We start from the raw sequence: 17086 nt of genomic DNA, 5'->3' as shown, positions 1-17086 counted from the left end.
CAATTTTTAATTAATTTTAACACATATTTCTAATTTAAAAAAATCAGCACTGTAGCTCATTCCATTTAAAACTGAGTCATTAAAATAGACTGATAAATCTTATGAAAGATTTTTTTAATTACCTTATTAAATGAATGTAAATAGGTTTTTTGATTACTGGGTTATATAAAAGATAAAGTGAAATGAGATTTAAAGGAATTAAAAATAACACATTTTAGAGATAAATTGGTTTTTCACTGGAGATATATATAAAGAAATATGAGTCTCTTATCCAATGATCTGGGACTTGAGGACTCAAGCCCTAAAGCATCATAAATTTGATCACAGCTTTAGAGAAACTAAGTGGTCAGGAAACAACATTGAAGCTTGGTCCCTAAAACAACATATATAATTACTAAGTAGCAAAATGAACAGATAGACCCAGATCCCAGACTAAGCTGAGGAGGCATTTCCCTTTAGAAGCATTCCATTCTAAAGGACTGGACTTAAACTGATAAGCCCAATATAGGAGGGTACAGATGAAACCATAGGTTACAGTGGTTTACAGCTTTAATGAGGATTCTATCTATAGGTTTTAGATTTGCTTCTGATGGCAAAGTAAGCAAAAGTTGCTTAGTCATGTCCGACTCTTTGCGACACCATGGGCTGTATAGTCCGTGGAATTCTCCAGGCCAGAATACTGGAGTGAGTAGCCTTTCCCTTCTCCAGGGGATCTTCCCAACCCAAGGATCAAACCCAGGTCTCCCACACTGCAGGCAGATTCTTTACCAGCTGAGCCACAAGGAAGCCTGATGGCAAAGTGCACTCTGAATGCTCCAGACCGCTAAATTATTTAATCCAATCTTTGAGAGATTTGGTTGGGTAGGATATAGGGTCAATATTTGAAAATAGGTTTGTTTTTTTTTTTTTAAAAAAAGCTGCAGTTAATAATTTTAAACTCTGTTATTTCTTTATATAGGTATTCCATGGAAATGTTGATAACAACACACCCTATGCTAACTCTTTCACACCCCCCATAAAAGCTCAGTATGTGAGACTCTATCCCCAAGTTTGTCGAAGGCATTGCACTTTGAGAATGGAACTTCTTGGATGTGAACTGTCAGGTGAGTCTCATCTATTTTTGTACTCTCTTTAAGGAAAACAAAGCACAATTGTATGTAGTGTGTTGCTAGCTTGCATTTTTTCAATATTCATAGATACTCATTTTTGCTATAAAACGTCTAGGGCTTGGTTCAGTGAGAAGGAGCAAGAGGGAGAGAGAAAAGATAAACAGGTTCTAAAACACACTACAGAATAGGATTAATATAGAAGGGGCAATGTATTTCTTTTAGTGGTCAAAGAAGATACAACCAATTTTTACTGGAAACTCTTGTCAAATTTAAATGTGTCTTTTTAATGTTAATAGCAACTATGATTTATGTTTTATGACAAAATTTCAGTGAAAATTGGAATCTGCCTGACCTCATAAATTGCAGTTACATTTAATCTATACAGCATAGAAAAGTAAGCTTTTTGTTTGTACATCTACCATAAGCATTTAGTTTCGTCTTTTTTTTTTCTTTAGGTTTTCCAAAACATGTACATTTATCATTGTTTCCAAGGAGACAATACTTTAAAAACCAAGATTGCTACTATAAATTCCTAGATCGTTATTATCTAGCAACTTACCTATTACCCAAAAAGTGGTTTCTAAACACAAAGATAACTACCAAAGGACTCAAATTTAAATAATCCTAGTCCTCCTGGAGCTTCAAGACTAGATATAAAAATGAAGACTTCATGACTGGGTCTCTCAGTTGTTCACTTTCAATCTAGCTAGATTCTGAACAAAACAGAAAATCTTGCCCAGGCATTTCACTGTGCTATATTTTTCATGGTGGTTCTTACATTTCTGTCATCAACATTTACAACTCTCTTTGTCACTATGGCCTGAAATTTTGTTGAAACTACTGTGTTTTTAAGAAAACTAAATAGCCATGTGTGTCCCACTTTTTAGTGTAACCTCCAAGTATGAGAGACTTTTATATTTACAGACATTCCATTTAGTTAAAAATAGGACACATCCCTGCAAAGAGACAACTGCGAGCATTTTATTCATTTCAAAAGGTTGCATGTAATGGTTAAAATGCACACTTTATATCTATTTACCTTCTTGGGTTTATTTGTGATGTTAAGAAAGGGAATGGTTTTAAAGGAAATGCAAGTGACGGTTCAAAGCAACCAAACTTTAAATGAACCCTTTTACATTCAAAGGAATTAGAGGCACTTGGGCAGATGAGTGAATCTATTTTAAGAATCACATTTTCATACTATATATGGGTTTCCTTTATGAAGCAATCAATGGTACAGATTTAGTACCATTAATTATCCCAGTAGGGACGTTTTCCCTGTTTTGGTAATTCGAGCAGGCTTACTGACTACCCGTAAATCTGGCAGAATTATTGCCGCACAGTGTTTATTTTGCATGTGGCTGCATCACCACAGGCCAGTATCATCCTGAACTCATTCATCATAAAGCAATCAAGAGGAAGCCCTTGTGTGATGAAGTCTGCTGCAAGTTCTATGCTTTTTAGTTGGTGAACATCACCTTCCCCAATTTTTCAGTCTTTTGATTCATGAAGGCCAGTCTCAAACATGGCACAGTTTATACCCTTAAGATATGAATATGTTTTACTTTCAAGTTTGACATGAGGTTATACCTGACCCTTTATGGAGTTTTACATTTTCAGAAAGAAGTCATACCCCATCTCCTGACCCCACAAATTGATTTTTTTAAAGTGTATGCAGGGAATAATATCTCTTAAGGCATGTTTATAAAAGCTAGGGCACCTCAACTGTAAAAATAATCAGTTGTGTTGTTAATACTTTATTCTGTTCAGCTATTGTCCATAACATGGATACACATTGTCCATGCTGGTGAAAGAGTTAATTTATATGTATAAAATATTATGGATGAGAAGGAAAATTCATGGTCTGAGGCAAATTGGCAGGAGAGGCTAGCTATAACACTTGGCAATAAACAGTAACATAATATACCAGACTATTTCCCACAGTCCAGTGCAACATGTGAAGCCCGAGGCTGCCTTATAGGAGTCAATAAACTGTTATATGATCTCTCAGCACAGGAGATAGCAGTTAATCATTTCCCAGACACTTAAAAAAGAAACTTCCCCAATATTCTCTGAAAGAGATGTGACTTAAGATGCCTAGAATGAAATGGATCATGATCATAATTAGTAGAGGAATAATCATTCATTCATTCTTTGAGCAAATTATTCAGCACTTCCTCTGGGCTAAGTGGTGGACAATAAAGTGGACAATGAAATGAATTCTGTGGCTAAGCAGAAGTGGTCAAAGTAAAGGTGCTCCTTTTCTATCCAATACATGAAGAACTGTGTTATATCACAAAAGGAGAAAAACAAATATGTTTCTGTTCACTTGTGTCTCTTACAAGAACCAAGTAAGCAATTGTACAAAGTTCCCATGGCAAGGTAGGAAGAGGACAGAGAGTTGGTGGTGATGATAGATGAACAAGTCAGAAATCAGACTTACTATTATTATTATCAGTCATAATACAGAGAATGCATGTTAATTTAGAACTGCTTGAAGACAAGCAGCATGCTACTAAGACTTTAGAACTTTCTGGAATCTTTGAAATTTATCATGAATTTTTGAGGATATTAGCAGTTGGTCATGAATTTTTTTCTTTTCTAGAATTTATATTTAGAATATAGAACTATATATGAGACCTGGGGTATAGGTCTCCTATGACAGCAAGACTTGAGCTAAGACATCCAATTGGCTGAACCTCTCTGTCAATTTTTGTCATTTTGCATAGATAGGAGTTTCCTAGAATGTGCAGGTGAAGGCAAACATGGAAGCCCCTCAAGAAGGAAGAACTGATTTAGATTGACTAGAATAGAAAGCAAGTAATTGTAGTTAAGAATTAGTGTCATCAAAGGAGAGTGTAAGCCACCTCTCTTAGACTACACTTAAAATACTTAGTTTCAGAAACTGCAGTCAGTCATAATATATTCTTTAATACCCACTTATATGCCAACTTGTGGCCTTAACATTGTCACCTGTTGCAGTGAATTTTATGGAAATAATAAATCAGCTAACATTTGCTGAATGCTAGCTACATGTCAGCACTGTTTCTAAATAATTGATGAACTACTTTTTAAAAATGCTTCTTTGAGGTCAATTTTAGTATCACCCCTCCAATCAAGAAACATCCACAAGCCTATTATCCTTCTCCATCAGAGTACAGATAGAATGAAAAACACAATCACAGAAAACTAACCAAACTGATCACATGGATCACAGCCTTGTCTAACTCAATGAAACTATGAGCCATGCTGTGTAGGGCCACCTAAAACGGGTGGGTCATTGTGGACAGTTCTGACAAAACATAGTCCACTGGAGAAGGGAATGGCAAACCACTTCAGTATTCTTGCCTTGAGAATTCCATGAACAGTATGAAAAGGCAAAAAGATATGACACTGAAAGATGAACTCCCCAGATTGGTAGGTGCCCAATATGCTAAAGGGGAAGAGTGGAGAAATAACTCCAGAAAGAATGAAGGGGTGAGCCAAAGCAAAAACAATGCCCAGTTGTGGATGTGACTGGTGATGGAAGTAAAGTCCGATACTGCATAGGAACCTGGAACGTTAGGTTGATGAATCAAGGTAAATTGGAAGTGGTCAAAGAGGAGATGTCAAAAGTGAACATCAACATTTTAGAATTCAGTGAAGTACAATGGACCAAAATGGATGAGTTTCATTCAGATGACCATTACATCTACAACTGTGGGCAAGAATCCCTTAGAAAAAAATGGAGTTGCCCTCTTAGTCAACAAAAAGTACAAATGCAATATTTGGATGCAATCTCAAAAATGAAAGAAAGATCTCTCTTCTCTTCCAAGGCAAGTGATTCAATATCACAGTAATCCAAGTCTTTGCCCTAAATCTTTCCTGATAACTCAGTTGGTAAGAATCAGCCTGCAATGCAGGACACCCCTGTTCAATTCCTGGAGAAGGAATAGGCTACCCATTCCAGTATTCTTGGGCTTCCTTGTGGCTCAGCTGGTAAAGAATCTGCCTGCAATGCGGGAGACCTGGGTTTGATCCCTGGATTGGGAAGATCCCTTGGAGAAGGGAAAGGCTACCCGCTCCAGTATTCCGGCCTGAGAATTCCATGGACTGTATAGTTCATAGGGTTGCAAAGAGTTGGACACGACTGAGTGGCTTTCTGGGAAAGATTGAGGGCAGGAGGAGAAGGGGATGACAGAGGATGAGATTATTGTATGGTATCACCGACTCAATTGACATGAGTTTGGGTAAACTTCAGAAGTTGGTGATGGACAGGGAGGCCTGGCGTGCTGCATTCATAGAGTCACAAAGAGTCGGACACAACTGAGCGACTAAACTGAACTGAACTGAGCTGAGTGGCTTTCACTTTTCATGCCCCAAATACTAATACCAAAGAAGCTGAACAGTTAATGGCAACGTAAAAGACCTTCTAAACTTCCAATAAAAAAGGTGTCCTTTTCATCATAGGGGACTGGAATGCAAAAGTAGGAAGTCAAGAGATCCCTAGAGTAACGGACAAGTTTGGCCTTGGAGTACAAAATTAACAAGGCAAAGGTAACAGAGTTTTGCCAAGAGAATGCACGGGTCAGAGCAAACACCCTCTTCCAACAACACAAGAGATGACTCTGTACTTGGACATCACCAGATGGTCAATAACAAGATCAGGTTGATAATATTCTTTGCATCCGAAGATGGAGAAGCTCTATACAATCAGCAAAAACAAGACTGTGAGCTGACTGTAGCTCAGATCTTGAACTTCTCACTGCAAAATTCAGATTTAAATTGAAGAAAGTAGGGGAAAGCACTAGACCATTCAGGTCTGACCTAAATCAAATCGTTTATGATTACACAGTTGAAGTGACAACTAGATTCGAGTGATTTGATCTGATAGATAGAATGCCTGAAGAGCTGTGGACAGAGGTTCATAAGATTGTGCAGGATACATTGATCAAAACCATCCCCCAAAAAAGAAATGCAAACTGGCAAAATGGTTGTTCAAGAAGGCCGTATAAATTGCTGAGAAAAGTAGAGAAGCCAAAGGTAAAAGAAAAAAGGAAAGATATATTCATCTGAATGCAGAGTTCCAAAGAATAGCAAGGAGAGATAAGAAAGCCTTCTTAAGTGATCAAAGCAAAGAAATAGAGGAATGCAATAGAACAGGAAAGACTAAAGATCTCTTCAAGAAAATTAGAGATACAAAGGGAACATTTCATGCAGAATGGGAACAGAAAAGGACAGAAATGGTATGGACCTAACTGAAGCAGAAGATATTAAGAAGAGGTGGCAAGAATATACAGAAGAACTATACAAACATATCTTAAATAACCACACTGGTATGATCACTCACCTAGAACCAGACATCCTGGAGTAAGAAGTCAAGTGAGCCTTAGGAAGTGTAACTGCAAACAAAGCTAGTGGAGATGATGAAATTCGATCTGAGTTATTTAAAATCCTAAAAGATGATACCATGAAAGTGCTGCACTCAATATGCTAGCAAATATGGAAAACTCAGCAGTGGCCAGAGGACTGCAAAAGGTCTGCTTTCATTCCAATTTCAAAGAAAGGCATTGCCAAAGAATGTGCAAACTACCGCACAGTTTCACTCATCTCACACACTAGCGAAAGAATGCTCAAAATTTTCTAAGCTAGGCTTCAATAGTACATGAATTGAGAACTTCCAGATGTTCAAGCTGGATTTAGAAAAAGCAGAAGAACCAGAGATCAAATTACCAATATTCATCGAAAAAGCATTGAATGGATCATTGAAAAAGCAAGAAAATTCCAGAAAAACATCTACTTCATTGACTACACTAAATCCTTATACTCTGTTGATCACAACAAACTGTGGAAGATTCTTAAAGAGATAAGAATACCAGACCATCTTACCTGCCTCCTGAAAAATCTGTATGCAGGTCAAGAAACAACAGTTAGAACCAGACATGAAGCCAAAGACTGGTTCCAAATGGGGAAAGGAGTACGTCAAGGCTGTATATTGTCACCCTGCTTATTTAACTTATATGCAGAGAAATGCCAGGCTGGATGAAGCACAAACTGGAATCAAGATTGCTGGAAGAAATATCAGTCACCCCAGATATGCAGATGATACCACCCTTATGGCAGAAAGTGAAGAGGAACCAAAGAGCCTCTTGATGAAAGTGCGAGAGAAGAGTGAAAGAGTTGGCTTAAAACTCAACATTCAGAAAAACCAAGATCATGGCATCTGGTCCCATCACTTCATGGCAAATAGATGGGGAAACAATGGTAACAGTGACAGACTTTATTTTCTTGGGCTTCAAAATCACTGCAGATGGTGACTGCAGTCATGAAATTAAAAGACACTTGCTCCTTGGAAGAAAAGTTGTGACCAACCTAGACAACATATTAAAAAGCAGAGACATTACTTTGCTGACAAAGGTCTGTCTAGTCAAAGCTATGATTTTTCCAGTAGTTATCAATGGATGTGAAAGTTGGACTATAAACAAAGCTGAGTGCCAAAGAATTGGTGCTTTTGACCTTTGTTGTTGGAGAAGACTCTTAAGATTCCCTTGGACTGCGAGGAGATCCAACCAATGAATCCTAAAGGAAATCAATCCTGAATATTCATGGAAGAACTGATGCTGAAACTGAAGCTCCAATACTTTGGCCCCCTGATGCAAAGGCCTGACTCATTGGAAAAGACCCTGATACCGGGAAAGATTAAAGGCAGGAGGAAAAGGGGATGACAGAGGATGAGATGGTTGGACGGCAATACCGACTCAATGTATGTGAGTTTGAGCAAGCTCTGGGAGTTGGTAATGGACAGGGAGGCCTGCTGTCCTACAGCCCATGGGGTCACAAAGAGTTGGACATGTCTGAGTGACTGAACTAAACTTATTATCACCATTTTACAGATGATAAGACTGAGGCACAAACAGGTTTAGTAATAGGTACAAGGCGACACATCTAGTAAGTTAAGCACCAGTAGAGTATGAAGAGATGGCATTGATCAGAGAAGTCTCCTATTTTATCTTGGTTTTCTTGATGATCACACTACTTTGTGTGTTCTTTGGCCAAAATGTAAAATTTTACAAATGAAGACTCAACTGCTGTCTAATGTAATCATAGAATCACACTACATTTTACAAGGTTCATGAATGTAATTTTGTCACAGTTGCAATTCAAGATTACAAAATCCTGTGGATATGTACACACACAGACTAGATTTTTCAAAGACAAACAAATCCAAATTTCCACCATGTCACACCTGAAAATATATGTGGCAGATTTGAGAATCTTCAAAAAATATCCACTACTAAAAGTTATTGAGTATGATCAAAACACAAAAGTTTATGAAAAGGCTGTCCAGTCGTGGTATTTGCTAGAATTAGCTCATCTCTTCTGTTACCTATTAGTTTAAATTTTATACTAGCACGATGCAGGGCACATGGTAAACACTGAATAAATAATAGCTTCTTACCTTCCAAAAGAAGCCATATTGGTACTATAAGAGTCACTGATAATGATTAACAGGCTTCTTAGAAAATAGAATGCTGTCCAGTTTAGAATATACCACTGGAGCAGTTTGTGAAAATGACATTATCCTGGGAGAATTTTCATTTGCAGTGTTACAGAAACAGATAAAAGAAAACCAAATATATTTTCTGAGAAAATGTTCCAATTTTAAGGACAAAATGAAACTGTTGAAAACCAGGGGTGCGTCATGAGGCTATCAGTAATGAGAGGAGAGAGCATTTCAACATTGTTTTCATTTTGCAAAATCATATATCAGAGAAAAGTAGTTTGAATTGTCTGTCTTGTTTTCAATTTTTCCAAAATATACTCAGACAAAATAATTTGAATTGGCCATCTTGTTTTTCGATTTTGTTTCAGATTTATTTCTGATTATAGCCTTTTTTTGAATTTAGATGCTTTCTCTTTGGGGGAATGAATAGCATTATGCTTAATCTTCTCTTGCCTATCTAAAATGAATGCTGCAGACTTTCAGGGTGATAAATTATTTTTCTCATGGCGCCCTTCTCATTTTCTCCCAGGCTGTTCTGAGCCTCTGGGGATGAAATCAGGACATATACAAGACTATCAGATCACTGCCTCCAGCATCTTCAGAACTCTCAATATGGACATGTTCACTTGGGAACCAAGGAAAGCCCGGCTGGACAAGCAGGGCAAAGTGAATGCCTGGACCTCCGGCCACAATGACCAATCACAGTGGCTACAGGTAATATTTTCTAAAAATGTCTCACATCCCACTGTCATTCTTCCTTATAAGATTTCCTGTTGGTTAGGTGACTGTCGGAGTCATTACCTTCATGCTAATTTAAATGTGTCTTCCTGTTTGGCTTAACTAAATGGGTAAAACAAAAATTCCTTATGAATCCATTTTCATGTGTTGTTTTTACTCTCATGTTGATTTATAGATGCTACTGTCAGATTGAGGCAGCAGAGTGAACCAAATCTCACTATGTATAGGTCAATTCAATTGATTATGTGATCATTTGCATTTTAACTCTCATCTCTTCTAATGCTCTGTGTCAATATTGGTTTGAAAGCATCACAGCAGAAATTCAAACCACCTTGAAATCATGCCACTGACCTGCAGATTGTTCCCATAGAATCATGACTCATGGGTTATTAGCCCTTTACCTGTGGTTGCTAAGCAATGGAGTGATTTGACTACATTCTCATAAGAGTGCTTGCTTAGAGAAGGAAAGCATAGACATTGCAGAGTGTGTTTATCATTTGCAAATGAGGTAAGGTTACAGTCAGTGCTTTTTAAAACAACCTTCTTGAAATGCACTTATTTGTGGAGTACTTTTAAGTAGGGACAAATTTGTTAATGTCTTCTGTGGCAAAGAAAAGTGAGACAGCTTAATTCCATCATAAGCTCATTTTATTTGAGAAAGATGAGTTCTCCTCTTACTGATTTTTATGCTGCATTTATGAGTTTCAAAGTTGTAGTAATTCATTGTATTTCTGGAAATAACAAAAACAATTACAATAGCAAATCTCACCCCTCATCAAACCAAATTTGCACATACAAAATTCTTACCAAGTCATCTGAAATTTCTAATAGTCTCTTCTTTCTTGATCTTACTTTTCCCTATTCTTACCTTTTCACTATTCTTATTTTTTTTCTTTACTGTCCCGTGACATTCTGTCTGGATCTTTATTGATCTGAAGCTTTATTAAGGTCTCACATTACCATATACTGTACATAATTATGTATGTCTTTCTCCTTTTACTATTCTTTGAGCTTTTTGAAGGTAGGTTTTATATACATACATTAAACAGTCAATATTTATCACCCCACAGCCCAGTCTTATGTCCTTGTATATAAGTAGCAGTACTACTAAATGAAATAATTCACTTGATAAATGTTTGTGATGCACCTGTGAAGCATCACATAGCATGATAAATAGTGATGGCACAGAAGCAAGCAACACAGTTTGTATTCCTAAGACATCTCCTGTTTCATAAACCATAATTCTTATTTGGTTTGGATGACACCACACTTTGTTTATCTTCATCCTTTTAGCTTTACTTCCACTGTCCTTCTCCAGGCCACCCTTCCAGGTTTGTTATCTTCCTAACAACTTCACTCTCACCAACTCCATACACTCACCTTAACTAATTTAGCAAGAACTGGTTATTTCAACTACTGGAATGGATTCAACTGCTTCAACATTCTATTACTTCTCACCATCCCCACTGCCACTTCCAAGATCTAGGCTACTGCCCTCTTTCACCCAGGTTTTTGCAGAAGCCTCCTAACCAGCCTTCTGGCTTCTGGCCTTACTCTCTAAAAACCTATTTCCAAGATTGCCATCTGTGTGAATTTTTTCTTAAGTGTAGATGTGATTCTTTTACTCCTTTTTAAAACCCTTCAGTTGCTCCCTCTCAGCCACAGAATAAAGGACAGCTCCCTTAAGATAGCCTAAAAATCTGTTTGTGATTTGGCCTCAGTTCATCTCTCACCACCCTTCTAAATTTGCTTCAATTTCTCAAACTAAACAACACTATCTCTCTCTTCTCCATCTTTTATAAATATCCTCTTCCTGGAGAAAAAGAATGGAAAGAGCACCTCTGCCCACAGTATCTCAGCCCTCTGTTGGTTAAATACTTCAACTGGAGTTTCGATGCGCTTTTCTCTGGGAAGGCTTTGCTGCCAGCTCCATCCCATACCACATCTGGCTTAAATTGTCTCCTGGATATACTGTGTCCTCTGTAATTCTCTCACGGTCCATCATCACAATCCACTGGAAATTGTGTTTTCATGCTGCATTACTTGCTCAGGGCGGATGGAACCACATTTGTCTTTTTTCTACTTTCTCAACCTGTTGTCCAGTACCTAACTAAATAACCGGTCACAGCATCGGACACGTGGTAGGCACTCAGTAAATGCTGTTTTTGTCTTGTTAATGTATAACTGATTTATAATACTGTGATGGTTTCTGTGTACCGCACAGTGATTCAGCCTTACATATATATATATGTAAGATATATATATATTCATTTTTAGGTTCTTTTCCTTTATAGGTTATTACAAAATATTGAGTATAGTTCCCTGTGCCATACAGTAGATCCTTGTGGGTCATCTTTTTTATATATTAACAGTGTGTATATATTAATTTCAACCTCCTAATTTATTCTTTCCCCATCCCCTTTCCCTTTTGTTAACCATAGGTTTGTCTTCTATGTCTGTGGGTCTGTGTAAGTGATAGCATATGATATTTGTCCTTCTCTGCCTGGCTTACTTCACTTAGTACAATAATCTTGAGGTCCGTCCATGTTGCTGCAAAGGGCATCACTTCATTATTTTTTATGGCTGAATATTTTCCATTGTATATATATGCAACATCTTCTTTATCCATTCGTCTGTAGCTGGATATTTAGGTGTTTCAATGTTGGCTGTTGTAAATGTTAATAGTGCTGCAGTGCGTGTATCTTTCTGAATTATAGCTTTCCTCCAGATAGATGCCCAGGAGTAGGATCTCAGGATCGTATTATAACTCTGTGTTTAGTTTCTTAAGGAACCTCTGTATTGTTTTCCACTGTGGCTGTATCAGTTTACATTCTCACGATCAGTACTGTTGAATGAAAGAATGAATTAATCCATCAAAGTGTTATTTAAGAAATTGATTTGTACTTGAAATGCATATAATTTGATCCCTAGTTTGAGACCAACTGCTAATATCCTCAAAATTTTGAGTAATATTTGAAAAGTAAATCTAAAATATAGTAAAAGTCTAACCTTTTTAATAAAGCAACTGAATAGCCTTTGTGAACTTTTCAAGATCTTAATTAGAAGAAACCATGGAGAATTTCCTTTCCATTTGTTAGACTTGAATGGTGAAGTTAAACTTGTTCTTTGTCACTATATAATAGTTTTAAAATTGAAAACATACCAGTCATATCTCAGATTCACTAGGTATGGCTAATATTTGTGAATCATAATGCCATGTGAAATGAAATATTTTACACCCCATAAGTAAGTTAAAAAGGCTGGTAGACTCTAGAAATACCCACATAATGATATTGCCAAAGGAAAATTTCTTTAGAAAGATAAAACAAGTATTTTTACGTACATGAATCAGGGTGTAATGTTCAGTGCAAACCTTCATCCATCACTTTTTTTAAGATGACTTTTCATCTGTCTTCTTAAAATCACTTGCATGATGAAATTGATTCATTCTGTTGGTGACAGATTTTCTGTCAATTCAAGGACCAGTTCTTTCAGTACGTCTATTCTTTTGTTGTGTCAAAACATATTCAGAATCTCCAAGGCAAGGGAAATTGACATCTTTATTTATTTTTTTCTTTTTTGACATCATGCAAGAAAATGCTCCAGAACTGTGACTATTTTTAGTGCTTTCTCCTCAAGAGAGTAGAATCTGTTCAACTGTACATTGTTATACCTGTATCTTTGTTGAAAATAAGATTAATATTTTCATAGATAATGTATCGGGTGATATTTTTTAAATTTTTGGTGTACAGTCAATTTTTATCATTATTTGGGGCTTCTGAATTTATAAATTTTAGCTTTAATCATAACTAAGATGCATTGCTTTAGAGAAATAGCTCTTCAGAACAGAAACTATGATGGTAATTTAAATTCTCTTCCTTCATTATTGATCTCCTGCTAATTTTTTTTTAATGATTTTATATGCCAACTATACATGTAACCCTCTAATAATGAGAGTTTTATTTAAGTTTTATATTTTTTCCAAAACTTAATCATATATTATCTGGAAATACAATTGAAAATGAATCATCAAAAACTCTTTATGCCCAATTGTGATATATTTTAAAGAATACTTATGCATTCTTTTAAGAAATTCTTATGTATTCAAATATCACTTTAATATTTATTCTTATTATTACTCTAATGTTGCTTCTAGTCTCTTCTCTAAAGTCAGAATCTCGGAAATTCCTCAACCAAATGTTCTTGTGGGATTTATTTGGAGTGATCTTACCTAATTGATTTGCTTCCTTGAGCTACTGTTAATCTTGTAATCATCATAATATTTCTGTGTGAACCTGGCAGAAATGTGTTAAGTCCACAGGCTGTCCTAAGTGAGAGACATTTCTCAGACCTCTGAAAAACTATTATCCCATCTCTTGATATGTTTGATTGTCTCTTAAGCTTTAAGCAGGAAATTCTATCAGTGTGTTTTCCAGAGGCCTACAGAGGTTAAACTTTAAGTCCTGCTTTTAAAAAGTCTTACTACACCTAAGTTGAAAGGTCATAATGCAATCATTCCTGACTTGGAATTGAACATTCTTAACACATAGTTACACTAGATTTTAAACCCTGTTTTCAGATAAAGTGACATTTTAAACAAAATGAATTTACAGAGATCTTTTAGAATCAAACCAGGTGCCTCAGTCCATGGAATTCTCCAGGCAAGAATACTAGACTGGGTGGCCATTCCCTTCTCCAGGGGATCTTCCCAACCGAAAGTCTCCTGCGTTACAGGCAGATTCTTTACCATCTGAGCCACCAGGGAAGCCCATAAGATAAAGTGACATTTTAAGCAAATTGCATTTACAGAGATCTTTTAAAATCAAGCTGTTATCTCCTGTATTTTTTTCTAAGCAAAACCCCAGAAATTTTGTTGGGTATTAACATGGATTAAATAAGACAAACAACAGAAAAGAGGAAGCACATAGTGAGTACTCAGTTACCTTCTTTTTCTTGCTGGTGGCTTTTGAAAACACAGGAGAACATCATCTGACACCAGTTATAACCAAGCAAAAAGATATGCATACGTATTTTTGCTTCTTCCAAAAGGAAATTTCCAATAAAACTATGAAATGGAAATATCATTAGTTCAGTTACAGACTGAGCAATGTTGATAAATTATATACATTTGCATTGGCAAGCAAAAATTGTAAATATTTTTACCTAGGCAACATCAGCTGTTTTTCAGATTTTTTACCTGAGAGTAGTAATAATATTATTACTCACTTAAAAAGAACATTATGTCATTTAGCAATGTTCTGCACTGAAATCATGCCCTGTTTAGAATGGCTACATGCTTTTAAAGTTCATTTTCAGGATTTTTTTCAAAAGATTGAGTAAATTCCCTTTTGTTTATGGTCAGGTTATACAAAGTGATTAAAATTCAGCATGAGGTTAAGATGTTTAGTGATATTCTATCAGGAGTAGGTGTATTATTGTTGATAATCTTAAAAATTGTAAGGAAATATTTTGCTGTAGTAGATGCCTCTAAACAAAGAACACTATGAATTAACTTGCATTGATTAAAATGTCTTTTGAATAAGACATCATAAATTTTCTGTATATATACTCATTGCCCTATTTATTGTTGGTTACTATAGAAAATGGATAACTCACCATCTGTAGCTGAATCTATTAAAAAAATTTTTAGATTTCATAAAGAGAAGCATAATATAAATGACTAATAGGGAGAAAAATGTCACAATGTCACTTAAGAAATGACCTTTTGTTCTGTTTTGTGAGACATTTGCTAATTTAAGGTAGTTTGAATAGTATTTCAACCAAATTAGTAGAATTAATAGAGTTGTTAGACTGCATACTTTAATGCTGACCTTTGTCAAAATTGCAGCTAACCCTACACAGCTTCATTTCAATACTAATTTCGGGGAAATGTGTAAGAAAGCAATTGAATTTAGGTTTTCAAATTAAATAAGCCTTATTTAATTTAGTCCATTTCATATTTTTAAAAGGGAGTGTTGTAGCCATAAAATTTATTAACTTTTTTCAAACCACTAAGTTCCCTTGCCTTCTGGACAATTCATGTAGAGAAGAGCTAAATGAAAGATTTTTGAAGATCAAGGGGCCTCTAGGCCACTGGAAAACATTTGGCAAGAAGGAATATTCTGATTTCTAATTCACTCTTTCAGTATTTCATGTATAGGAAACAGTAAGCCTGCATGAAGGGTTCAGTTATAAAGCACATCTAAAAGTGATCGAATAATGAAACAATTTATGTAGGATTATAAAGCATCTTATATTTTTCATAAATGGTAGTATATTTGGGGGTGCATGAAATGACTCAAAGTAGGGCTATACTTTGCTTGTACTATAAATTCACCTTTAAGTTTGTTTATAATTTTATAATATCAAAGGAAATCTCCACAATCCAATTAGGAAGGAAATTCTTTTTTTAAAAGATTTATTCATTTAGTTTTGGCTGCACTAGATCCTTGTTGCTGCACGTAGACTTTCTCTGGTTGTGGTGAGTGGGGGCCGCTCTCCACTTGCGGTGCATGGTCTCCTGACTGCAGTGGCTTCTCTTGTTGCAGAGCACAGGCTCTAGCGTGTGTGGACTTCAGTAGTAGTGATGCACGGACTCAGTAATTGTGGCCTCTGGGCTCTTGACCACAGGCTTAATAGTTGTGGTGCATGGGCTTAGTTGTCCCTTAGGATGTGGGATCTTCCCGGACCAGGGATCAAACCCATGTCCCCTGCATTGGCAGGCAGATTCTTAACCACTGGACCACCAGGGAAGTTCAGGAGGGGTGGGGGAAAGAAAAACCACTTTTGATGAGCAAAGCACAATTGAGTAGGGTATTTATACAGAAAATACTTCTATAGCAAAAGAAAGTGCTATCAACATCAGTGTATTTGTACTAAGTGCATAATTTGAATGCCAAAAACCTGATTTCAAAGGCTGACAAATCACATCATTACTATGGGATCAGCTTTTGCTCTTTTCCTAAACTGTAGATATCACAAAAAAAGATAATCCCTCAGGCAGCCTTTCCTTTAAAAAAAAACAAAAACCTCTTACATCACTAAGATTCTGGTAAATGAGGATTGGCCAAATCCAAAGTAGTCAGAAAATTACCAAGCCGCCCAGATAATTTCTGGTGATGTTGATCAAGAGACATCATATAATTAGTGTTATAGTATAGCCATAAATTAATCTTCTTAAAAGTTAACTTTGTATTATTCATATTGTGTGCATGCATGCTAAGTCACTTCAGTCTTGTGACTCTGTGATGCTATGGACCGTAGCCTGCCAGGCTCCTCTGTCTGTGGGATTCTCCAGGCAAGAATACTGGAATGGGTTGCGATACCCTCTTCCAGGGGATCTTTTTGACCCAAGGATTGAACCTGAATCACTTCAGTCTCCTGCATTGGCAGGCAGGTTCTTTACCACTAGCATCACCTGGGAAGCCCTGTTATGCATATTATACCTACTTAATACCCCAGGTATTGCCCCTATGTCTCCATCCATTCTCATTTGGAGTAATTTCTTTGTGTTATATCTCTCTTTAAACAGCTTGAAAGAAAAGAATTCCCTAAGACAAGGCAATGAGACATATCAAGCCATTATAAAGTACTAATGTATTAGCATTTACATATAGCACATCATAAAAAATACACAAAGCAATAGTTTGGGTGATGGAAGAAGGAGTAGATGAGATTGAGGGCAGAGTGCAGTTTTGGAAAGCAAGCCTTGATTGTACCTAAAAATTGTATGTCAGCTTTGTGGTTCAGAGATTAT

At 36.4% G+C, this 17086-nt stretch overlaps 1 protein-coding gene across 2 annotated transcripts in view; it reads left to right on the top strand.

The window, feature by feature from the left end:
* Positions 1-17086, top strand: part of EDIL3 (EGF like repeats and discoidin domains 3) — a 457653-nt gene that overhangs the window by 319788 nt on the left and 120779 nt on the right. For both annotated transcript variants that reach the window (XM_070465779.1, XM_070465778.1), the window contains 2 exons: positions 959-1103; positions 9122-9306. In XM_070465779.1, the coding sequence (XP_070321880.1) occupies positions 959-1103; positions 9122-9306 (330 nt within the window). The remainder of the gene's footprint in view (positions 1-958; positions 1104-9121; positions 9307-17086) is intronic.

Source organism: Odocoileus virginianus, chromosome 3 (genome assembly GCF_023699985.2).
Source record: "Odocoileus virginianus isolate 20LAN1187 ecotype Illinois chromosome 3, Ovbor_1.2, whole genome shotgun sequence".
NCBI lineage: Eukaryota > Metazoa > Chordata > Mammalia > Artiodactyla > Cervidae > Odocoileus > Odocoileus virginianus.
This window is presented reverse-complemented; position numbering and strand designations above follow the sequence as displayed.